This window comes from Elgaria multicarinata, chromosome 4 (genome assembly GCF_023053635.1).
Source record: "Elgaria multicarinata webbii isolate HBS135686 ecotype San Diego chromosome 4, rElgMul1.1.pri, whole genome shotgun sequence".
Classification (NCBI taxonomy): Eukaryota; Metazoa; Chordata; class Lepidosauria; order Squamata; family Anguidae; genus Elgaria; species Elgaria multicarinata.
In genome coordinates, this window is record NC_086174.1 from 59,338,430 (window position 1) to 59,364,693 (window position 26,264).

A 26,264-nucleotide genomic window follows, 5' to 3' on the forward strand; every position below is an offset into this window, starting at 1 on the left:
TAAAATACTTTGGGAACCGTGTTGCTTTCCACATTTCTCGCAATGTCTAACAGTGGAATGTGATTCCTTACTTGAGCTGCCCCTAACAGAATTTCCATGATGAGTAGTCCTGTGGGCTTGTCAGTGTATCTCCAGGTTGGACATTTGACCATAAATGAATTATACACTGGGGATCAGAAGGACAGGATGTGTTTCAGTCTTCTTCATGATGCTGCACGGTCATTCACCACCAGCTCTGAACAAAAAAACCAACAACACCCAATACTTATTATTATTATTATTATTATTTATTTATTTATATAGCACCATCAATGTACATGGTGCTGTACAGATAACACAGTAAATAGCAGGACCCTGCCGCGTAGGCTTACAATCTAATAAGTTGTAGTAAACAATAAAGAGGGAAGGAGAATGCGAACAGGCACAGGGAAGTGTAAACAGGCACCGGGTAGGGTGAAGCTAAACAGTATAGAGTCAGAACAAACTCAATATTTGAAGGCTATAGGGAAAAGAAAAGTTTTTAGCTGAGTTTTAAAAGCAGTGATTGAGTTTGTAGTTCTCAAGTGTTCTGGAAGAGCGTTCCAGGCGTAAGGGGCAGCAGAAGAAAAAGGACGAAGCCGAGTAAGGGAAGTGGAGGTCCTTGGGCAGGCGAGAAGCATATATTTTAATTGGTGTGATTATTTATTTATTACATTTATATACCGCCCCACAGCCAAAGCTCTCTGGGAGGTTCACAAAAGCTAAAAACAGTAAACATTAAAAGTATACAAAATTTAAAAACCATCAGAGACATAAAAACAACAGTATAAAAACAGCAGCATCCATATAATTATTATTATTATTATTATTATTATTATTATTATTAGTTTATATAATCAGAATTAATGTAATTGTTATGTTTAATAATAAAAGTCACAATATTAAACATTATCAAAAAAATCCATTTACATCAAGGTATCTTGGGAGTGGAGTGGTAACACACAAAAGGCAAAGAGTTATGACTTGCTATCACATATTTTCCATCATCATCATCATCATCATCATCATCATCATCATCATCATTATTATTTGTATCCCGCCTTTTGCCCAATGCTGGGCCTCTAGGCATTCATACCTTGCCAAAAAATCATATTCGAACCCATCCCCCCAAGTGCTAACGATAACATGGTCGGCTCAAGGCCTAAAGGCCAACACAGACCTTTCTCTCTCTTTAAGCCTCTTCCAAACTTCAAAATTTCTTTACTCATCCCCCCCCCCCACCGCCACACACTTGACCTCTCTCTTTGCCAGGAAAGGTGTCATGTTTTCTAAATTCAGATGGCTATCTCCATCTATCAGGAGACTATCTCCAAACCCATTGTTGGACCATCAACCAACCATCCAGGGCTATTAACCAGTAATCTACCTAACAAAAGGAATGGCTTGGCCAACATCCACAGCACCATTGATTTTAAAATGATAGCCAAGCAGAAAAATGTCATCACATTCTCTGTGGGGCATGACTTCTTTCAGCCACTAAACAATGATGCAGTGATTAACATGTAAGTTTAAGTTACCTTATAAAAGATACCTTTCTAATATGCAGCCTGGAATTATCTATACAGTACTAACTCCTACTTTGGTATCTAAGCAATTACTAAACACTTGTATTGAAATGGGAATTCTAGCAGGTATCATTTGTATGTATGCAGCACCTAGTGAAATTCCCTCTTCATCACAACAGTTAAAGCTGCAGGAGCCCTGCCCTTTTTTGTAGCTAGAATGACCAGATACAAAAAAGGGCAAGTCTCCTGCAGCTTTAACTGTTGTGATGAAGAGGGAATTTCAGGTGCTGCATGCATACTAATGAAATTCCCTTTTCTATACAACTGTTAAAGGTACAGGAGCCCTGACCTTTTCATATGGTCAACCTCTTATCTTTAAACATCTTGCAGCCCCATTTTCAGAAATATTGGGTTAGGTGCAGATAAATTAGTTGGGCTTAGTTCCCCTTGAAATCAATGGGACCAGTGACTTATGACTTAATTTAACCCATTGATTTCAATGGGAATAAAGTTCAATTTACTTAGATCCAAGCCAATGTCAACGGCACCAATAGCATCTACCTACCAAATTTCAGGAACATGATAACAGCATCCCAGTCCCTAGGCGACTGTTATGCTTTCGTCGCCAGCTGAAGACCTTTTTATTCACTCAGTATTTTAACACTTAATTTTAACTTAAATTTAAATTTTACTGTTTTAACTCTGTATTTTAATCTTATAATCAACTTTGCTGTGTGGTTTTATTCTGGTTGCGCTTTTTATACTGTATTTCGTAATTGTGTTTTTAACCTGTTGGATGTTTTTTGTGGTTTTAATTTTTGTGAACCGCCCAGAGAGCTTCGGCTATTGGGCGGTATAAAAATGTAATAAATAAATAAAATAAATAAATAAATAAATAAAGTCATGCAGGTTAAGCGTCTTAGGGAGGGAGGGCATTCCTCCAAGGAAGTGGGAAATGACCCCTTAGAAGGGACCTGTTCCTTGCAAAATGAACAAGTAAAGGTAGGTCTTATTTGCTGGGTTTAAAATAAACTATAAACACATCTATTTATATTATAAGTGACCTGGGTGTTCCAGGGTTGGGGAAGGGGAAGATACACTTGCCATTCTGAATCCTGGACCTCCTATGAACTGGGTGCCTTTAAGGTAAATTGCGAGAATGAAAAGATTGTAGCATCAAGAAAGCCTTTTTATAGCATGGAACAAGGGCCCACCTCTGTTGCTGAAGCTATTTTGTACTCAATTAAGGAGGCTCTAAGTGATATTGGAATGAGTCAGGAGTTTTCAAATTGGCAAGGATTAGCTGAGACCATGATGTTGTGTATATGAGCCGACAGAGAGGATTAGACACTCATTAAAGAGAAAGCGCTGCATTAGGATCCGTTTTCTAATTGCCCATACTTTTGTTGGCAGATGTTTTTCAAAGCCATCATTTACTACCAAAGGGATGTTTCAATTGTTCATGGTAAAACTTTCAAAGCAATCAGAGAAAGTGCAAAGAAAGAACTCTTTGAAGTCTATAGTTTGAAGCACACACAAGCCAAACTGATGTGATATTGATGCAAAAATCCTTATTCAATTATTTATCTTTTGATTCCTGCCCTTAAAAGGCCTCCAAGCTTCCTTATATAAATTTCATAGGGCTGTTTCTGCCCCCTTTGACACATATTGGTGTTTTTGTGTGTGTGTCCTCCCCCATCCTAGTTTCCATTAGGCCATTGAGGCTGTTCCCATACCATTCACATCACATTGCCATGAATGCTGGAATTGGGTGGCCAGTTCTCTGGCCCTGTACTCCTCCATGCCCCATAATGGAATGTCTTTGCTTCGTCCAGGGGCAGAGAGGGAGAGAGAAGGAAACAGCAGTAGCAGGCTTCCATGATTATACATATTTCCGTAAGGTGACCACATTAGCCTGTTGCAGCAAAAACTGATTTTTGGACATTTTAAAGACTAACAAATCCCACTATATGTACTGTATATAAACCCAAAACTATCCATAGTACTCAATGCATCTGATTTAGTTGGCTATAGTAATGAAAGCTTATTCCAGAATAAATTCGTTAGTCTTTAAGGTGCCACAAGACTTTGTTTTTTTCTTCCACCATTGTGTGGGTTCAATATTCTAGTTGAATGGTGCATAGCCACAGGAATGTCTTATCAGCATTTCCCTCTTATTTTACACTTCTGTAATGACTATACAAAGTAGAGGGTAATGGGAAATCAGGCCAGCCAACCAAAGATGTAAGGATTTCTTCACAGTCCTTTTCCAGGTCTACTCTGGTGAGTTCATTCATAATATTTATGACTTGCTGCAAGTTCCATTCTGCCCACACGTTTTACATAGGGCCCATCAGATATAGGTAATGTACATGTGAGCTGCAATCCCTATGGATAGTTGTATGATGTTGGAGAAACACTGAATCTTCTTTTTCAGTTGTATGCTAAAGCACATTACTGGGAGCATGGATGACCACTAGTGCTTAATTTCAAACGGGGGGGGGGGGGAGAGAGTCCTGTTGGAAGTCCTGATATGATCATTCTGCTTGTCTCTGGGGTTTTTTTTAAGGTCTTACTAGTTTTTACTCTATATGGCTAAAAAAAAATCAAGGGAAAAATCTTGACAACAGCACCACCTGCTGTTCTGCAAGAGACACAGGAAGTGCTTCCCGATCCAGTCACAGGCTTGTAACAAATTCTAAAGAATACTCCTCAAAGTGAAAAAGGACACATGTTGATTGTTTGACTTCATCTTGGGGTCTACTGAGCAGTATAGGAGTCAGCTACTGAGCCCTTTAAAAACTTACTTTTATGGCAAAATTAATTTTCCATATGCAAGGCAAAGATCCAAGTCTAGCAGGGTCATAGAAACCAATTTAACACTATGGTCTGAATTGCCTGTAATGCCATTTCATGAGCTGTTTATTTTATTTTTTATTTATTTATTACATTTCTATACCGCCCAATAGCCGGAGTTTAACCCATGAATTGGTGGTGGTGTGCTAGGAGTGCCTCTTGCCACTTCTGCTTTGCACCTGCTTTTCATTAACAACCCAGGAACTCCCCATATGCGCACTGTGTTACATTACATGCACAGTGTGGGGCATATGCATCAACCTTCCATTTGCCTTATCCCTCTCCCTTCTCAAGCTTAGCCAAAGCTTGAGCTTTGAACTTTTTCAAAGTTTCAAAATTTTCTGCATGTCTATACTGCTCAAGCTTCAGTTTAAAACAAAAAATGAGCAAAATCGGCCTGGCAGATCTCAAGTAATAAGTCTTATAAGATAGAGGCTCAGGCAGAGCCAAAGTTAAAAAAAAAAGACTCTTCTTTATTAAAGTCAATGTACCCAATTGGTTGAGTTAGTTGTTCCTAGAATGAAGGTGAGAAAAGGTGATTGCTGTAAACCAGACCTACACATGTCAGCAGCCTTCCACTCTAGTTGCATACTAATCCATTACATATTTGGGTATGTAATAGGTTAGTTTGGTTTGGTAATTGGGCTACCACAATTCTCCAAGATTGGGATGCATTTCACTAGGTTGTTGTAACCAATTCTTCATCGGTTGATTTTTTAGAATTTTTAAAATAAATTCTCTCTTGTCAGATGACACGATAATCAATGGGGAGGGAGGAGTCAACCTTCCGCTGAGTTGATTATTGTGTCGTGGGGGGTGGGAACACACAATGCACACACAACACACACTACTTTATTTTTTTGAACTAAGCAACACAGAAAAACAACGGGCTGCTCCGTTGCTTATCAAATAATCAGTTGATTAAAATGTCGAGTGCACTATTCCATTGGCCATAGAGTTCTCTAGCAGGAGCGAATAACTGCTATAATGAAGCAGTTATTCAAAAATGGAACAGAGATGGCCATGCCATGTCCATCACAACATTCATCAAGGCCAAGAACCAATGAACTAGAGGGGGAAGGAGAAGGGACAGGGTGGGGCGTGGTCAAGTGAGAGAGTGAATAAGCCAGGAGATGCAACAGCACATGCATGTGAAAGTGACCAGCGCTTGCTGTGTTAATGAAACGGAGGTCAAAATCATAGGTGCATATCAGGAAAAAAAAGTAGGTGTGATGGAGCTCAAAAACAGAATGGTGTTTTAAATTTTAGTACTGCTTGACCTGGATGTTTTGGTGTTTGTTGATTTTATTAATTTCTTTTGCTATAAGCTGCCTTGGAAGGGCTTTTGTCCTTAACAGTGGCGTAGAAATATTTCAAATAAATAAAAGACTAGACCAAAGACAACTAGCATCGTTTCCCACAGGGTTCAGTCAGTTGCCTCTGGAAAGTCTCCAAGCAAGATATGAAGGCTCAAGCCTTCTTCTGCTGTTGTTCCCTTGAAGTTGGTATTATAGTGCTGCATGGATGTGCTTACAGGATTTCTTTCTAACAGCTTTCCCCCCATCAGGTGCCCTCCAGAAGTTTTGGATTACAACTCCCAGCATTCTTAACCATTCGCCGTAGTAGCTGTGACTGATTGGAGCTGAATCCCAAAACAACTCGAGGGCACCAGGTTGGCAAAGGCTACCAAAACATGGTTCCAGGTGGAGCCTGTAGTAGATCAATTATAAATTCCTCACACAGCTGCAATGCCTATTCAATGCACTTTGTATAATTTATTTTAATCGTTTTTCATTTTTGTAAGCCGCCCAGAGTGCTTGTGGGTGCTACAGAAATGAAATAAATAAAGCATTAAAATTGGCTCTGGAGTAGTTCATTTGCACGTGCAAGTCTGTTTTAAGTTAGTGTTTTGAAGTCTTGCACACACGTCTGTTCTGGTCACACGCTCGTATCACAGACCCATTGATTACCTAGCATAGTGATTCGGAGGGGGAAGGGTGAGGCAAGGAGCGGCTTCGCCTGTTGAATATCTGCCTGGCTTCCAGCTTTCCAGAGATACAAAAAAGCCATGCCTGAAACAGCCTAGCAACCGGCTAGGCCTATCATCAAGCGATTGCTTGCTTTGCCCGCAGCCGCCTTAAACGCAAAGGCTGCTGGGGGAAAGCGCGAGGAAAGCAGCCAGGCAGGCCTGTTCCTCTGGCCGTTCCTGCCAGGTGGTAGGGCCGCGCGCTCCCGCCATGGACGTGGTGCTGGCGGACGCGCTCCTCTCGCAATGCTGCGATGGCGGCGCGTTGCTCCGGGCGGTGTGCGGCGAAGACGGGGCGCTCTCGGCTGAGCAAGCGGAGACGTTGCGTTTCCTGCTCGAACGGGCAGCGAGGGGCGGCTGGCGCGGGCAGGGCCAGGACGGGGGTGCGGCGGCGCAGCAGCGGCGGGTGGCCTGGGAGGCGGCGCTAGGGCGCTGCCTCCCGGCGCTGCTCGGCGGCGGCGGTGCTGCTGCTTCGGCGGGGGAGTCCCCGGACGAGCGGCGGCGCCTGGTGAGAGCCGCCTGCGGAGCGCTGCGTGGCTGCGCCTCGCTCTGCGGGGCTCCCCTGGCGGAGCGGCTGGCCCGGGAGGCGCTGGGAGCCTGCGCGGACACTGGGAGGCGGCAGGTTGAGGCCGCCGTGGAGGTCCTGTCCGCTGTGGCCCCTTGGCTGGAGGAGCCGGCGCTGCTGAGGCGAATCGTGGGGGCGGCGCTGAGATTGCTGTGGGGGGAGGGAGAGGGTGGCGAGGAGTACGAAGAGGAAAAGGCGCTGCTCGTGGCCGGGAGGCTGCTGCCGGCGCTGGGGAGGAATGGCGCTGCCCTGGGGCACGTGTGGGAAGGCTTGATGCTGTCGCCCGAGGCTATCCCCCAGCGGGTGAGCAGGACCCTACTGGTCCTGAGCGCCCTCTCCGACGCGGTGCTTCCCGCGGGCGCGCAGCAGCAGCAGGGGGGTGGCGCTACTGCTGGCGGCGGGGCTGCTCAGTCGCTCGATGCTCGGCTCTGCAGTAGCTTCTGGAAAGTGTTACAAAAGGGACTGACCGAGAGCGACGCCCTGTGCAGGAAAAGAGCCCGCTATTTGTTGAAACGAGCTGTGGACGTATCTGATAAGCTCCCGACAGAGTGCAAGTGTAGCCAAGACCCTGGAAATGGTACATATCTGGGCCCTCTGGGGATTGACACTTTTGCGTACCCTGAGTGGAATATGCCTGGAACAGGGTCTATTCCCACCACTGGTTCAGCGGGGTAAAGCCTGCCCAGGTTGACTTCCCAGCGTGTGGCAAGCTGGTCGCATGTACCTTGTGCCATATATAGCATTCAGCCTTTGGTGTGGCACCACAAATTGCTCTAAATCTGGGTTAGTAATGATGTGCCAAAAGTTGACTTTTGCACGTGGCAGGAGGTACTTGTGATCAGATGCCCATAGGCTGGAAGTAAAGGAAAGTCTGGCCTTTTCTCCCTAATCACTACACTCTGATGGAGTGAATACAGTAAGCAGTTATCAATAAAGAATAATGGCTTTGTTAGGCCAGCTTAAAGATCTTTGATGGGCTGCATCTGTGCAGTAATACAATCAATGTATAACATTTATGTACTTTGGCTGGAATACAATAAAGGGACAGGTTTCTTGTACTTTTACTGAACTTTGGCACCTGCCTTGTATTTGTACAACAAATGTACAGCATTTGTAACAATGCTGTCCTTAATAAAAACATCCCTTGTATGGAGCTGCTAAGGTACAAGAAATGCTACTGTAACTTAATCTGGATACCTTAGTTTTGAATAGGTTCAGAATCCTGCCATACTTACAGGCTATGGCCCCCAAACCACTTGAACTACTTACTGGATGTATGCTGTCCTGGATAGTGTTAAAATAATGGCAGTACATTTTTGGATCTGGTTCAGTGAAACCTGGAGCTCCTCTATGGCCTTAGCTAGACCTAAGGTTTATCCCGGGATAGCCTGCCTACTGCCGGGATATCCTGTGTGTCATTTACATGAACAGGGATGACCCTGGGACGATCTCAGGATAAACTTTAGATCTAGCTAAGGCCTAAGACAGCAATAATATATGGGAAAACCACAGCAGTGTGCTTCTACAAATGCCCATACATTTGCTGAGATGAACACAAATGGAGCTGACTTCTTCCAAGGAATTATAAAATAGCTGGGAAAGTTCAAAACCCACAATCTTCCTTTCATGCTCCAAATCCTCCAAAGATACTTGCACAAATCGATCAACAGCTTTATTTAGAGGTTCTGACTGAAGAAAGATGGATGGAACTTCAACCAACATGAAGGGCATTTTTCATTGTTTATTCATACAATACCTAGTGAAGCTAGTACCTTATTAAGCATAAACTTGCTTTTCTACTAAGGAACACAGAATGGAATGGAAATGCTAATTGGAACATCATATAGGGTTAGCTGTAAAAATGGAATAAGAACAGAGGAAATGCACACTTAGAAATGTGTGGCACAATCCTTCCTCTACCAAAGCCAGTTCTGCTAACGTGGATTCCTCCCACACCTCACATATATGTAGCAGAGCCTGCTCTTGCCAGGTCCCTTTAGGTACAGTGTCCTTGTGATATATGTGGGGGTTGGTTGTGGAGAAGAGCGGGCTGGTGGATAACAAGGTGAGGTGCAAGAGGGGTTCACATCTGCAATGCACTTGGCCATTCCATTATGCTTGGCACAAAAGCAGTGTACCAAGATAAGGGGTGAGTTGGGGTGGGGTGGGGTGGGGGGAGGGGAGAAATAGAAATCAGTTGGGGGTTCCCTCCACATACACATGGAGAGAAAGGGTTGTGCTGTTGATCCACATTACTACTTGCTGCCCATATAGATGTTTGTTAATTTTGGAAGATCATGGCCTGTGCTTGTTCTCACTAGGAAAGATCTGTTCACGCTAATAGGATTGTTTCTGGAGAAAAGTTTCAATATCTTTTTCATGTTAGTGACATGAAAAATAGAGGACAAATGTTTCTAATTTATTTATCTTCTAGAACCATGTCTGTTCTGGTGGTGTGCTGAAAAAAAGGATCAACTTACTCAGTTTTGGGAGAATTACATTTTAATTATGGAGACTCTGGAAGGAAATCAGGTAAATAACATTTTAATAAAGGATTGATGAGAGTTGCTGTTGTCTGTTACTGATACCAATATCCACAATGATAGGGCTGTCCCACAACATGAACTGAGATAGAAGGCAGAAGCCAGCAGCTGTAGAGACATGTTTTATTAGTAGGCAAGAATCTTCCTCGCTTTTTGAACATAACAGTTTTTGGGGAGAAGGGCGGGATGCGGGGAGGTAGTTTGAGAACGGAAGCAGCCATTCAGTCTTCCGCAAGTCCACTGAAGTACATCACAACTTTATATAAAGTTTACTGTTTACAAAGAAGGTGCTGAACCTGGGTTACACATTATGATGGCGTCACTTTGGTCATTTAAATCATAGCAGAGATCAAAATCTAACTCTTCAAGTATAGTTATACAGAGCAAATCAAATTAATATAATGTCTGTTCTTTAATTTTAGATACATGTTATAAAGCCAGTATTACCAAAGTTAAATAGTTTATATGAACATGCAGTATCAGAACAAAAAGGTAAGACAAGAGTTCCAATTGCTTTGTCAGTTATCAAAGGGGAGGCTTATATATTTGCAGGATTGCAATCCTGGAACTTAGCAGTTTAAGTAATAATTTTCCAGCTCTTTTAAGTGGTAACAATTTATATAGTTTAAGCCCTAGAAAGACATGCAATTTAAAGGCAAGTGCATACAGTTGTTAACTAGAAATGTGATACATGCAAAGGGGCATCAGAACTTTACCCCTGCCCTCCACAAATACAGTATAATGTATTTGTGTATAATGTCCAGGAATCTTGCAAACTTTTCCCATGAAAAACATGAGGACGGAGGATTGCACACTGGCATTACATTGCCCATGGGATGAGAGAGAGATGAGGCCATGAAGCCAATTTACCGAATATTCGGCTGCCAATTGTATGATGTGGCCCTCAGTTATATAGAGCATAGGAAAACAAGTCAGCAGGCAATATGAAAGGCTATACCATCTTTTTTCAAAAAGGTCAGAGCTATAGAAATAATGGGGTCCTTCCTAGTCGAATTCTCCTGGATGTTTAATGTATATCAAAATAAGTTTCATTTAAAAATGTCATTAGATGTAACATGATAATAAGTATATGATATGTTCCCCCGAACCCACCCACTCAGAGAAAGTATGGTGAGAAATCACTGATGAGAAATTTATCTTTTTTGCAACAGATTGTTGGGTGTTTCACCCATCGTGGCATATGTGCATTTACCAAAGAATGTTTGAGAGTGAAAACAAAACACTTACAAAAGAAGGTGTTTTTCACTTTCTTGAAATCTGGCAAACAAAGCATCTCCCCACATCACCAGGATTTTCAGAGGTAAGGTTTACCTCCCTTCCTTCTCCTAAGATTTCCTTATTGTACCTCTAAAGAAGGAGTTGGCAACTTGTAGTCCTCCAAATGTTTTGACCTATAACTCTTGTGATCCTTCACCATTGGGTAATGCTGGCTAGAGCTGATGGGAGTTGCAGGCCCAAATAGCTGGACAGCTGTAAGTTGCGCAGCCTTGCTCTGAAATTTGACTAGTTTCTCTGAATTCTACTGTCAATATTTCCTAGGTATGGGAGACGGGGGTTAAGCGCTTGTTACCCTCATTTGGGAACGTTTAAATTTTAGCAGAGGTTCTAAGAAATAATGAGAGCACAGCTGGGTAGCACACTCTTAAGTCTAGAGCTCTTGAAAAAAACCTAGGGAAAGCATAATCTTCTCCATAAATGCAAGAGCATTGTCCATCCGTTTCTGGGGCACACACAGGCCCTGTTCAGAAAACACCTTAAACCATGGTGGTTAAGGCTTTTTTGTTAACAAAAAAGCCTTAACCACTGTGGTTTATGGTGTCTTCTGAACAGGGCCACAGCCTGGTTTGCTCTGTTAGTGAGGGCAGGGTTGCACTCCGTCTTCTCAGTCGAATGCGCACACAAACTGGGGCAAGGCAATATCTGAGGGGATCATGGTTCCTAATTGAATTGCACATATCACCCCAGTAAGACTCATCCCACTTTTGGGATTTAGGAAAAGTGGTTAGGTGTGGGGTAGGAGGTAGTATTCTTTCAGCTATAGCATTCTTGGAGGATATTGGTAACATTAACAAATTTCACCTTTTTTAAAAAAGGGAATAGATGTATCACAGAGTAGAGGAATTTTTTCTTCTTTTCCCACTGCTTTCAAACATACGTGATTTACTTACTTTATATTACATTTTTTTTGTAAGTTCCCTATTAGTGTAGATTTTCTTAAGAATCAGTATCGTGTGTAAATACACTGCCTGTGATATTTCTTCTAATGCAAATGTAATTTCTTTTTTTAGTTCATTATTGGCCCTTTAATGGATGCTCTTTCAGAAAGTTCACTTTATAGCAGGTAATACATTATTCAGTGAAAAATTGGATAATTGAATCTGTATAGATGCTAAACGATAAACAGATTAGTAAAGCCAATTATATATAAATCTCTTGACAATCTGAATATTCACAGGTATCTTATTAATAAGGGTCTATTTATTTATTTCATATGCTGGCCTATAATAAAAACAAATTGAGCTATGGACTTCTCTTCAGTCTGGACAGGGATTGAAAAAGTCCCAGCAGGTATCATCACTATGTAATTAAATTAATATGTAGTGTGCCTACATTTACAATATTGTATGCTATATTTATTATCCTATCTCACAAAACCTGACAAAGAGCTGGAGGAAGTATAAGAAATATCTCTCTCAGATGTCATCACTGCTAGTTGATCATTTTTAAAAAATCCAAGAAGTTTAATCTTATTTTAGGAGGCTGTTGTGTTGGGATACAACAAACCTTAATCAATAGATTTAGTGAATCAGTGAGTTTTTTAATTCAGGGTGTACTTATGTGTTCATTGAAGCTAGCTTGGTTTTGGTCAGTTGTTTTAATTTTAAAGATGGTCTTTTTAATAAAAGGTTGGATCCAGAGATATATGTATGCAATATCTACATACATATCTATATAGAGGCTTATGCAAGTTTATTTGTTTAATAATAATCAACTAATATTTTGTAATCATTTGGTAACCTTGGCTTTTGTAACCTCCAGTATATTTCTTTGTTTTAACTAAACAGGTCATCAGGCCAAATTATAGGAACCTGCCCTCCATTAGGAATGAAGCTACAGAAATTCTTGGCTAAGTTCTTCACAAACCTCCCAGAGAAAGAAAAAAGTATGTTTAGTTACAGATTTTGATTTTGCATAAAAGCCGGCTCTCCATTTCAGTCATGCAAAGTGACCAAAGTGAGGAGCTATTTGGGAAGAGGGAAAGTGGCTGTGTGTGAAGGGCATTTATTTATTTATTTTATTTATTTATTTATTTATTTATTAATTACATTTCTATACCGCCCAATAGCTGGATCTCTCTGGGCGGTTCACAAAAATTAAAACATTCGAAGTATAAAACGACAGCATAAAACCATAATATAAAATACAATATAAAAGCTCAACCAGATAAAAACAGCAGCAATTCAAAATTACTAATTTAAAACACCAAGTTAAAATTTATTTATAGACTGTTAAAATGCTGGGAGAATAAAAAGGTCTTCACCTGGCATCTAAAAGCATATAATGTAGGTGCCAAGCGAACCTCCTTAGGGAGCTCATTCCACAGCCAGGGTGCCACAGCAGAGAAGGCCCTCCTCCTGGTAGCCACCTGCCTCACTTCTTTTGGCAGGGGCTTGTGGAGAAGGACCCATGAGGATGACCTTAGGGTCCGGGCAGGTACATACGGGAGGAGGCGTTCCTTCAGATAGCCTGGCCCCAAGCTGTTTAGGGTTTTAAATGTTAATACCAGCACTTTGAATCGGGCCTGGACCTGGCATGTCCAGCCATCTCTGTTAAATGGTTACCTTACCTAGGTTATGAGGCTAGCACAGACCCAGTGTTAGGGGAGACACTGTCCTGGTTTGCAACAAGTCTTCCTTTTGTTCTTATGGCTTTGTATTTGCATGTAGTCTGTAGTTTGCTCTTGAGCGTGAGTGGAAAGATGGGGGAAGGTAATACCTCTCTGTGCAGAGTTGCCTGTCTTCTCATACTGCTCTGGGTTTAGAACGCTCAGGGCGTGTTATGTGCAACACTGGCCCAAGCTTGGCTGGAGATGAGAGGCAGTGCTCTGTAGGATCCTTTATTTTTTGTTTTATTGAGTACATTATCACTCCACCCTCCTTCAAGTCGATCAGGATGGCATACACAAGTTTGTCCCGAACCCCATTTTTATCTTCATTAACAAGTTAGGGAGGCCAAGTGAAAAAGAGGACAGGGCACCTGAACTGTTAATAGTTGTGTAGAAGAGAGAAATTTAGTAGGTGTAGCTTGATATGCAATATATAAATATTTTTTCTTTTTCTCTTTTAAGGTAATTTTTTGTTAACATTTATACAGAAAATGAGCAGTAGGCACTGGTGTGCTGTTCCAGTTTTGTTTCTCTCCATGGCACTGGCACATATTCCAACATGCAGAGCACTGGATGTTGAAGGACTCCTAGCTCTGAGGTAATATCCAGAGTTTTCTTGATAGGAATGTTCTACAGGCTCGGTTCATTATTTAACTTTTCAAAGTATGTGTCTTCTCTATTTGCAGAGGAGTCCTGCAGTGTACTATGATCACACATCAGATTCTCCTTCGAGGAGCTGCTCAGTGCTATCTTCTTGAAGCAGCTATACACTTGACAGATGTAGTAAGTGTTTCTATTATGAAATATAGTTGTGTTGTATTTTATGTAATATAGCTTAGTACTGTTGTAGGACTTCGATGGGTAAAACTTGCTACTCAGTTAGATTTAAAGATAGATAATTTCAAATTGATTACTTTTCTTAAATCTCAGGTGAAATGTTTTCTCTGCTTAAATTATGTTTCTGGGCTTTTTTTAAAAAAAAACACAATGTAGGTGTACATTCTTCTGTACACCTACATTCCATTAAAACAAAAAGCTCCATAATAGTGAATAAGACATGGAAGGCATTGTATTATTTAATATGGTTAACTGAACATAACAAGAAATTGATATTTCTTTATGAGTTCATCATGGCAACTGAAAAAAGCATTTTATTTCTGTGCCAGGTAAATAACAAGATTGATGCTTGCTTTTTATTGTCTTATGATTTTGCAAACTGAGAGTATGCTATCTTTAATGTAACTCTGAACTTCATTTTTTTCTTGATTTTAATGAATCTAACTTAAATTGGTTTCTTTAGGAGAAAGTATCTCTTTCAGATATTTCAAACTTTATTGTATCTCTGAGACCAGATGAATCATTAGGCAGAGGGACTGTTTTGTGGACAATGGTAAGAGAAGTCAAATGAAATCAAAGTGTTAATTGATTAGCCATTGTTAGTCTTGGTGACAGCTAATCTGATAAGCTTGTGTAGTGTAGCTTCCTTACCTCCTTTGTCCCTACTGCAACCCTCTAAAAAGCCTCTTCTGCTGAGGCACGGGATCCTTAAGGAAAGGCCTGGGCAGCTTGCACCAGCAGGAGCTGTGCTTGCTCAAACTCATCTACTTGAGTTCCTCTAATTTCCCACTCCCATTGCAGCCTTCTGCATCACAGCAACCCTTTTCTGAGCATCTTCTGACCCTCAACAGATTCTTTTGGTGGGGTGAGTGTGCAGGGGGCTACAGTAGGGAGAATTTAATTCTAAGCAGCTATGAGGTGGCAATTCCAATCTTAGACCTGGCCCACGTCATTTATTTTATTTACATGATTGTTATGTAACCTAAAATACTTTGGAATAGAAATATGTGAACAATAAAATTGTAAATAGGCAAATATAGTCAAGTATGTTTTGTAGAAAAATAGCGCGGTGATAGCTTGAAATAGTAATTCATTTTGTTTTGCTTAGCTTTGTGATTGGTTGCATACGAATGACAAGCGCTTTCGAAGGCCTTTAAACTGCGACATACCTCAAGACAAAAGTGCATTAAGTGTTTATGCGCAGTTTCTTGTGGAGGGTTATCTGAAAACACCAATAGCCTATCGTAAGTTTACATATAGTGTAAATAATATTATTTATAAAAGCAATAAGCACATGTATAAAATAGTTGTTTTCCTAAAGTTAAGGATTATTTAGCACGGAATTCTAATGTTTTGGACACTCACAGTGATACATGATTTTTTAAGGTGTCAATTTGTGAATGCTTTAATGAATGTGAGCTTTTATTAAATAAAATGGGGAGAGAAAATGTATCAAATATTTATACCTCAAATATTTATACCTCACCTTTTCAGTTAAAAACAGCCAAGATGGCTAATGCAGCAATCCTGCTGAAAAGCCAGTCTGGGTCTGGGAGGTCACTACAGGATAATATCTCAAGTACCATGGAAGAAAGGCAGGTTGTTAATATAAAAGAAATAAAATCAGTGAAATCAAGATTAAAGTTTTGTATAGTTAAAATTTAATGATGACAAAATAATTTGCATTTTCACTGTTTCTGATGTTCTGTCTGCGGGTTGGCTTTCATACACATATCTCATAAGTTGGGGTTCTTCGTTTTTCCCCCTCCTTTTGTTTTACAAAGTAATATTTTTCTGCACACTTTAGCAGGCTCCCCAATTATGCAGTAATTCATACTTGTCTGGCCCTGTTTCACTGCCCTACGGTTTGCTTAAACCCGCCCAATTTGCTATTATACAGAAAATCTTTTCAAGTATTTATAAAGACCAAGATCCAAGGAATTGTGCAAAGAGCTATGCACTAAGGGGATTTTGGATTTGTGCTTCTTGAACTATGCCTTTTGGCAAATCACTTTTGAATCCAAGAGGAATTTGAAAAGCACTGTTGTGACATGTCATACTGTTCAAAGCAAAAATATCAAAAATCCCACGGTGTGCACAAGCCCTTCAGTATACATGAAGTAGCTCTTTCGATTCTAATCATTATATATGAATCGCCTGGGGTTTTGCCCTCATTAAAATTAGTTGGAATAATATTTACTGATTTAACTAGTAAAAGAATTCCATCCATGTTCTGGAACAAAGTGTAGGTAAATTATTAAAATGATTGAAGTTCTTGAACTGAGTTCATATTTGTCAGTTGCTTATATGTTCTATTAACTAAAGAGCTCTACTTAAAAGTGTGTCACACAAGAGCATTCTTAAAAGCAATCAGCTTCATTACTTATTTCATTTGATTTTTTGTGAAGCTCCTGTCAGCATTATTTAGTTACAGAACATTTCTTTTGAAGTTCCAGTTATTTTTATTTTCTCATGATGGTAAAAAGGAATTGGTTATGTTGTATACACATTCAGACAACTATATCAATGAAAACATAGCTTGTCAAGTATACTGCTTAAATAAGATGAGCTACAATTTAGGATATCCCCGGTTCAAATCAGCTCATCAGTGAACTTTCTAAGAGCCAGTTCAGACAAGGACAGGTCTGGAAGTAGCTTGTATGTTGAAGGGTCTCAAGAATACATATGCCCGTCACTACATGTAGGATGTAATATGAGACCTAAGGCCAATGTGTATTGCCATTCTCCTGAACTCTACTTTTCTTCCACCTTTTTGGGAGGATGTGGGATAAAGGTAATGGAAATCACACATAACTTCATATTTAGAACTAGGTGACAGCAGAATTTAGAAAAGCAGAGACCCAATCTCCAGTGTTTTGGCCACGCCAAACCAAAACCAAATCCTGCCCATTGCTAATCTCTTTGCCATGTTTCTATACACATATCCACTACTTGGTGGGTATACTGCTAATTAATGGGTAGTATCCAATTAAACTTTCCTGCTCACAGAATAGTTTCCATCAGTGGTGATTTGGAATGGGGATAGAGGAAATAAAGTCCCATTGCAAGATTGGAAGCCCACTCACACAATGTTGGTTTTAGCCCAGTAAGGCTGAACAGAAATGAGGAAGGTAAACTTGCCTATCAGGCAGTGGAGAGAAGTGTGGGTTTTAGGGTTGGAGAGAAGTGGGGCAAAGGGGGCAAAGAAAAAATTGTTTGAGCAAAGCACCTGTGAAGAGAAGCTGGGGCTTCTCTTTCCACCCACTCAGTTGCAACCCATCTTTATGGCCACATTACCATCAATTAATGAGCATCTCACAGATTATTAATCACCAGCCCTTTGGCTTTAATGGTATGTTCATTTATAATTATATTATCTGCAAACACATTATCATGTTCCCCAACATAGTTAGGGAAATTAAAATGCATAACCCTTGTATTTGACCAAAGTGTTCCAATTTAGTTTGGAACAATACAGTCAATGAGCAGTTGGCTATAAAGTTCTAAACAACAGCACGTGTAACAAAAAGTGCTGCATGCTCTTCACTCAGAACAACTACATGGAAGGAGTATATGCTTCAAAGTTAACTTTCTTTTTTTAATTGCCCAAATTAGATAACTTTCATATTGTAATGGGTAGTTCTTCAGCTATAGTCCTAAGCATGTAGGAATTGATATAAGGATTTTTAATTTAAAAGTGTGTACTGCTATTTCTGCACTGGTGCACATGGCCTGTGGATATGTACCTTGCTTGTGTGCGGGGATGCAACATGCCATTATGATGAGTAGCATAGATGGGTATGGCTGGGGCATAGGCACAGTTTTAGAGTAGGATTATCTTGTGCTGTGCTGTTTGACTAAATAGACAAAACCTGATGTGTGATCTTTCTACCTAGTTGGTGCAAACATGATCTTACTGTAGCACTGGAACTAAAATACGTTATTGTCATGTTAATGATCAATTGAAAAAAGAAGATAATGCTGTTTTACCTCAGTTCTCTTCATCAAATAGGATTAGGAATGTTGCTTTTTCATACTGTGGTCTGCCAAAATCAGTGTTACGACTGCCAAAAATTATTTAATCCTAACTCTTATTCAGGTTTCCCCCCCAACTAATGTAGTTGATGTCTTATTTTATATAAAAGGGCAGTAGAGTCTCACTGTTAACTATGCTACTTTCCTTTGTTTTTAAAATTAATTTCTCTGTTTTGCATTTTTTTTCTTTTTGATGCTTCCAAAGCCCCAACTCCAACTGGATTTTGTGTGTGTGTTCAAAGTAACAATGCTTGTGATGATTTAAAGGTATTTAACACATTTTAAAACTTCATGTACAACACAGCAAATAGGGGAAATAGTTGAGCTGGATTGATTATGAAATGATTGTATTTATGATGAATCTTAAAACACATGATTCTTAAAGCACATATATACATATATGCTTTTGCAACACTTGATTTTAAAATCCAGATTTAATTTTTACAGCAGGGGAAGATTGCCTTATGCCTGACAGGTTTGAAGCGAAACTTGTTGCTACAATGATTCTTCTGGCTGCAGATGTGGAAGAGATGAAGCACAAATTCAAGTAAGTAAGTATTTATTGTTGAAAGCATTTGTACCTCACTTTTTGGACCAGAGTGGCTTACAGAGATTAATAATAAGTTCCTGACATCAGGCTTACGATCTAAAAGACAGCACAAAAACTCAAAGTGTTCGGAGGGTGGAGGAGAACAAACCCCTTCTTCCTGGCAGGGAAGGGAAAAGCAACCTGTCCCTACTTGAGTCCAAGTACTGGGAAGAAAGTGGGATATAATAATCATCATCATCATCAGTTTGGTCTCCCCTTGCAGTGATGTTTTTCCTATGAGACAAGGGCTACAGCCTCTCAATGGCTCTTGGTTTTCTGGCTTAAATAGAGACCATTGCATGGATGTACATGTGTTCTAAATATCTTGTTGCATTTGTTTTAGGAAACAGTCCACAAACCACTTGAGCAGGTTTTGCCTTATTAGCTTTAGAATACAAAGTCCAGGAAAGGGTTAGAACTAAGTAGCATAATATAAATCTTGTCTGTAAGAGACAGCCCCAGAATAAATCCTCAGATTCTTAAGATATCATGGTTAGAAAAGAGTTGGAGATCAGTGTAAATGAGTTGTTGGTCGGGCTTGATATAAGGCAGCTCACAAATTGGCTTAAGCACAGATATGCTTGCTTGAATGTTTTGTGGATCACATTGTTAGTATCTTGCACTTTTCATCAGTGTGTGTGGGCAAAGAGATGTATTGAGATGGTTTCACAAGTTTGTTTTAAAGCACAGCAGCTGTATCCAACATGCAACTGAAATATTCTGGAGTATTTTAGGAGTTGCTGCTTTGAGTTCAGAATGCTTTTATGTATCTGTGAGTTGGTGACTTTTTGCCAGTTGATAGACAAGGAGAGAAAGTTTGCTGGAGATGGGCAATAGTTTTTAAGATAATTGAAAGTGGTGTGGGAGTCCACATTGCATGCGTTTCATTTGTCCCACTGTTACCTTTGGTCATATGAGCTTTGCGGGCTTTCAAAATGATACACAAACATAAGAGGGTTAAGTCCCTCCTTCAGACTGCCTTCTGCTGTCTGAGAAAAAAAAACGTATTACTTGTCTTTAGAGAGTGGTACGTGTTCTGCCACACAAATGGTGGAACCATTCTTTCTCAGGAACGTGCAGTGTAGGCTGAGGTGCCTTCTCTTGCTTTTTGCTGTGTGAAAAGTCCAAATGTGACTTCAGTGACAGTCACCTGCCTTCCACTCTGATATTAGTGAATGCATCTTATTTTCCCAGAAGTTTGGGTGGCTTTAAAAGGGGATTAGACAAATTCATGGAGGATAAGGCTATCAGTAGCTACTAGGTGTGATGATGATGATATGCTAGCTCCAGTAGTTGCTGGGAAACTCCAGTGGGAGGGTGCTGTTGCACTCACAACCTACTGGTAGGTTCCCCACGTCCTGCTGGTTGGCCATTGAGGGAAGAGAATGCTGGTGTAGATAGGCCCATGGCTACCCAGCATGGCTCTTCTTATGTTCTTAAGAAAAATATGCCTTCTAATGTACAGTCTAGTCTCTGCCTTATCATAGAGTGTCCATTTTTCTTTTTCTACAGAACGATGCATGTGAAAAAATGCTTTTAAATATCGTTTTGCAAATAACTTTTTACTTTCAATTTTGACAATTGAAATAATAAGTTGCAAAACAGGCAGTAGAATGTTCCTCTCTTTAACATTTCTTTTGAGTAGTGGCAATGGCAGCCCAGAACGGATTGAGCTAAAGGATCTCCTAAGCCCTCTACTGGATGTCTTGCTGAAACTTGGCACTAATCCCTACATCTCATCACTGAAAACCGATAAAAGCCTACAGCTGCTATTGACATTACTGCAGCTTTGTTCAATGAAATGTTCCAGTCCTCAAGTCGGTTAGTGGTATCTTCAGTTTGTCGCTGTTATCAATCTTGCACTTCTAGTTGCTGTAACAAAGTAACAGGCTTTTGAACAACACAGCCTATTATAACAACTGATGTTGATATAGTAATTGATGTTCAAAGCAAATATAATATGGCTTAAACAATGCATCTAACAAGGTATTAAAATATCCTTAAGAAATATCAGAATACAGAAATAGCTTTGATACATGGACAGGAAAAATATGCCTTCTAACGTACATTCCAATCTCTGCCTTATCATAGAGTGTCCATTTTTCTTTTTTTTCAGAATGATGCATGTGAAAAAATACTTTTAAATACCGTTTTGCAAATAACTTTTTACTTTTAATTTTGACAATTGAAATAATGATACAAAATGCCCCCCAAAGCTGATATTTAGAACACTAGGCACTTGGAATGATAGGTAGTATCTTTCACTATTAATTTCAAAGGATACGATTGGGAAGTATGGGTAAAATCCAACTAGTATTGTTCTGCTGACAGAAGATTTCGGTCAGCATAACGGGGAGAGGATGATTCCCCACACACACCCAAATCTGCTCTGGAGGGTTGGAATACCCTCTGGAGCAGATTTGGGGGGATGGGGGGCTGCAAAAGAGAGGGAGAATTGCCCGTTTCCCTGTTCCACTGATGAAGCCTTACTACTGGAGATATTAGCTGGATTCCACCCAATAAGATTTATTTATTTTATTTTATTTATTACATTTTTATACCGCCCAATAGCCGAAGCTCTCTGGGCGGTTTACAAAAAGATTTGGCTTTAGTTTCTGTTTTGTACTGAATCAAATTTGTATTATATAGTTTTGAGAGCAATATGTACATTCCAATATTTTACTGCAATGTATTTTTGAACAGATTGGCTGATAACATTTCTCCAGGATTCATTTACGCCTGCCACAAAAAGTATTTTGGATTTTCTCCTCAGAAGACTTACAGCAAATGAATTAAATACTGTAAGTATTTAGGATAGATTCTGGTTTGGTGAAGTCCTGGATATTCTTATGCAGAAAGGTAGAAATATTGTGGAAGGATCTGGTTTGGAAATATCATTTTACAATGTTTGTTGACAATCATTTGCCAAAACAGATAATCTAAAATCTATTTCTAGACTTGTGAAATATTTGAGACTGAGGGCAAAGAGTTTGGTTTATTTTATCTATCAATAAATTATATTATTGATTTGCTTCAAAGATGCTCCTTTTTGTGGGGACATAAAATAATTCACAGATAGTCATATATGTAATTTGTCTTGGTTGACAAGTTATTATGGAGAAACAACTAGTGGCTAATTAAATATGGTGTCAGATATTGATTTACTGAAAAAGTTAGAATACTGTTTGGTACTTGTCTTAAGTTATGGGAACTCTGGAGTTTGTGTAACTGGACTGAAAAAGAATGGGTGAATGGGGAAATAGGAGGCACATGCGCTGGCATGTGGCTTACCTGCATAACTGTTCCAAAAAGGGAGTTGGGGAGCATCAGGGATCTATTAATGCCTATGAGGATCTCCCTGGAGAAGATCCAGTGAACCACAGAGCTAGTTTTGTGTGCTTAAATGTGCTTACATCAGCACATTCCATGCAATGTTACAGACTACTTTTGAAATGGAGGAGGATTTCAAATGTAGTCAATGACGTGGCATGGGGGCAATATGTAAATCACGGCAGTGGGAGCTAAAAATCATACTGGGCATCCCTAAAATAGGTCTTTGGATTGCGGCCTTAAATGTTTCATCTACTTTTAAAGTCTTGTGTCAGCTTTTTCTTCTAGGTGTTGTTTTTAAATGGTGGCCTGTAATAACTTATACCTTCATTTTAGATTTTAGATCTGCAGCGCTGTAATTTATATCTAGAAGTTTTGTCAGAGCTAATGAACTTCTGTTCAACCCATGGCTGGAAAAAGGGACCATCTCACTGCAGCTTCATCTCCTCTCTGATAAATGCCTCCCTTTGCAATCTGCAAGATATGGGTAGTGAAGAGGTAATTCTGAAAGTCTGAAAACAGAAAATTGAGTCACAATGCTTAAGCAGATATTTTTACAAAAACGAGTTCTTCATGCTATTTTTGAAAGTTTTTTTTAAACACTGAGGTTAGTCCAGCCTGGATTGAACAATGATGTAGCATTGCTCTATAGAAGAAAACCAAGTAAGACATGCCCTAAAGATATAAATACATTTACCAAATTAGTGTTTTCAGTTCTTTCTGGAAATATTATATAACCATATTCAGAACAGATTATGGTCAGATACTGAACCAGCATAAAATGCCTGTAGGTAGCTAAGAAAAAGTAATATATATATACTCACACACTGGCTGAATCAACATTGCTATAGCTATGGCATTTCATATTGGAGTGTGGGCAATAGATGTAAAAGCAAGAAACATATTTATACAATGAACAGTTTGTGAGTAAAAACAGGGACATCCGATACTGGAGAGTTCACATGATACCCAAATAGTTTACAACTTTTTTAATGAGCGGGCTCCAAGCTTGCTTATACTATCATGATTGTTCGTTAAAACAATTTAGCCTGATACTAATGTCAGAAATATTGGGTTGGATCCAGACTTGCCATACTTGGAGTAGGCGCATTGAATTCAGTTGGACTTTTGAGTTAAGTTATGATTAACTTGTCATTGATTTCAGTAGGTCTCCTCCAAGTATGACTAAGCCTGGATCCAACCCAATATGCATAACAGACCTTTTCATCTATATCCACCGTAATCAATTTGGTAGAAACGTTTTTGTTTAATTTTGATATTTTAATACTTTATTAGAGAACCTTGTAATAGGTTTTACACATGGAAATTACCTTTATATCTTCACTTTCAGGAAGTAAAACTTGGGGAACAGATTCAGAAGGTAGTGAGCATGGCATCCCTAAGTGTGGTTTGTGAAATTATTGATCAGAAGCCAGAACTTCAGCTTGATTCTCTGCCAGCTCTTGATACCCTAAAAACAGCTATTTCCTGTGCAAAACTTAACCATGTATTAAAGAAGCCTTGCAGTATGGAAACAAATAGGTATATATGTTAATTCCTTTGCTTGATCTTTAGTTGTATTGAACTACTATAATATTCTATCATTTCTACTGTTTTTTAGTCCTATCTTCAATAAAAAATGCAGAATATGTTAGAGGCTTCTTCATCCTGCTTTTCCAGTTCCTGGTGTTCTCTTATTTTCTCATTTCCTAGTAGTTAATTATTTTCGGGCTTAATTAATCCTGTCATTATAAGTACACTTATTTGCAAGTGTTTTCCAGTAAATGTCTGTAGAGTTGTGCTGTTACTAATGTAGCAGTCTGTGTCTACTTAAATTTAATAGGTCTTGATTTATAATTAGACATTATGTAGTCTGGTTCTCCCCCCCCCCCCCCCTTTGGTACAGTCACCTTCTCTGTGTAAAGAAATCACAGTCTTTGTGATGGACTGAAAGTACTTTTTAACTTTTACAGTTCCCTTGAGGAGCAAGCATCACATCAAGGATGGGGGAAAATTGTAGCACGTTTTATACATGATCAGTGGGTTTGTCTTCATTTTATTCTCAACAATTATCAAAACATTTCTAAGGATAAAAATCTGGAACAATTTTTGCCTGTTCAGAAGTGCGCAATAATTTTACAATCTGCACTCGAAGCAATAATGATTCTTCCTTCTGACCATGTTTTACCTGTGTTTCATTGCATGAAAACACTCATTTCCAAGGTAAATGGTTTAAAGCAATACATGGTTTTATTAAGTAATTTTGTATTTTTCTCCCCTCAAAAACTAAATACTATTTCTTCTTTTTTTAAGCTTCTGGAATCTTCTGAATCTCTGTGCATAGAGACTTTTGATCTAGCATGGAAAATTATATTTTCTCTTAGCAACACACAACTGATATTTTGGCCTAATTTAAAAGCTTTTGTTCAGTTTGTGTTTGATCCTGAAGTCCTTGCTGCTGCAGCAAAGAACAAGAGCCAAACTTACACAAAGATAAAAGAGGTGAAATGTTTGAAACCACTGGTCCTTTCTGCAAGTCTTTATTTTAGTGGATGCATTCATATGACCATATTGCATAAGTCTTTTGCCCACTCATGCAGCCCCTTCTGAGATGTGATTAAACAAAGAAGCCTCTAAGTTACTGGGAACTAGGCATATTAAAGCATGGTTGTTCTGAACCTGGAAAACATAGTTTGTCAGTTTGGACAAAATGGGAAACTGCGGTTAATTAAAACAACAAAGAGTATTGTGGCACCTTAAGGGCTAACAAATTATGCCAGAATAAATTTGTTAGTTTATAAGGTGCCACAAGACTGTTTGTTGTTTTTTCTGCAGTAGACTAACTCAACTATCCTCCAGATTTAGTTAATTAGAGGTTTCCTGGATTAAATGCGGCCTGTGTGAAGGTTTTAAGTGCAAGCAGGGGGCTCCTTGCATATCTTGGCTCAATAAATCAAGATATGGTAATCAGAACTAGTTTATGTCTATGATTAAAATCACTGTTTCCTTGAACTGAGATTTTGTGAGCTTTTTTTTATCTACATGAAATAGGTATATGGTAAGGGAGGTTCTTGATTTTTGTTCAACCTGTGAAGATAGAGTATAATTTTTTTCACATTAAAAATAAAATTCCAGTCAGATTTTTGTGTAGGAATGGCCGCTAGGAATTCCTTTTTCTGTAGTCCTTTTTGAAAGTTGAAGCAAGATTTTCTATGCCCATCACAGTAAATTAAGAATTGATAAACTATGTATGTATTTTGCTTACTTTAGCTCTAGATTAAATAAGGTATATTAAACTTCTTAAAACACATGAGAATGTAGGAGGAAAATGTTACTTAAACAGTGATATGCAAAATTTGAACCTTTTATGATAACCTGGTATTTTAGAAGGACCCAGATACCCCCATTGAAACAAGGCTTGTGCATTTTAAATTGATGCTAAAAGGGTGTATATGTGGGCAACACCCCATGCTGTAGAAGCAAGCTTCCACTCATGCAAGAGGACTTCTCCTTCCTCCCCTTCACCCTGCCTCTCCCTGCACTCTCCCAAAATCTGCTCCAGGGGGTCACCCAGTGCTCAGAGCAGGTTTTGGAGGTGGAGGAGGGCAGAAAGGAGAATTGGGTGGTAGTGGAGATACTGTACAGTGCCTAGAGAAATATTATTTTGTTTAATAAATTAAAAACATAAATAAGAGGAATCTGTTCCATCAGTGGTGGATACAACCCTGAGTGTCTTTTTGGAAGTGAATGATTCTTTCCCCCTCCCTTAGATCATGTTTCAGATGATTGAAATGTCCTCTGCAAGGACTGGAGTCTTTAATATGTTGTTGAGTTATTGCTGTCAGTCTTGGATATTTCCTACTTCTGATGACGCAAGTGGTGTTGAAAATGCCTTTTCAAATGCTGGCAATTACAGTGAACTTCTTGTAGAGGCGTGTTTGTTTGGAACTGTGTTTAGGCGTGATCAGAGGTAAGAAATTAAAAACTCTTTTGTGTTGTATATGGTCAATATTTGCTGTGGATTTATGTGGG

General features: G+C 39.4%; 1 protein-coding gene across 1 annotated transcript in view; it reads left to right on the forward strand.

The window, feature by feature from the left end:
* Positions 1-6,598: 6,598 nt before the first annotated feature.
* The window catches only part of TARBP1 (TAR (HIV-1) RNA binding protein 1), a 33,076-nt gene continuing 13,410 nt past the window's right edge, over positions 6,599-26,264 (forward strand). Inside the window, exons 1-18 of the mRNA XM_063124374.1 lie at positions 6,599-7,568; positions 9,426-9,523; positions 9,957-10,026; positions 10,707-10,855; positions 11,844-11,896; positions 12,621-12,718; positions 13,904-14,039; positions 14,128-14,224; positions 14,742-14,831; positions 15,387-15,522; positions 18,761-18,860; positions 20,548-20,723; positions 21,606-21,703; positions 22,569-22,730; positions 23,584-23,774; positions 24,206-24,455; positions 24,546-24,734; positions 26,003-26,202. Coding sequence (XP_062980444.1) covers positions 6,638-7,568; positions 9,426-9,523; positions 9,957-10,026; positions 10,707-10,855; positions 11,844-11,896; positions 12,621-12,718; positions 13,904-14,039; positions 14,128-14,224; positions 14,742-14,831; positions 15,387-15,522; positions 18,761-18,860; positions 20,548-20,723; positions 21,606-21,703; positions 22,569-22,730; positions 23,584-23,774; positions 24,206-24,455; positions 24,546-24,734; positions 26,003-26,202 — 3,224 coding nt within the window. The 5' untranslated portion in view covers positions 6,599-6,637. The remainder of the gene's footprint in view (positions 7,569-9,425; positions 9,524-9,956; positions 10,027-10,706; positions 10,856-11,843; positions 11,897-12,620; positions 12,719-13,903; positions 14,040-14,127; positions 14,225-14,741; positions 14,832-15,386; positions 15,523-18,760; positions 18,861-20,547; positions 20,724-21,605; positions 21,704-22,568; positions 22,731-23,583; positions 23,775-24,205; positions 24,456-24,545; positions 24,735-26,002; positions 26,203-26,264) is intronic.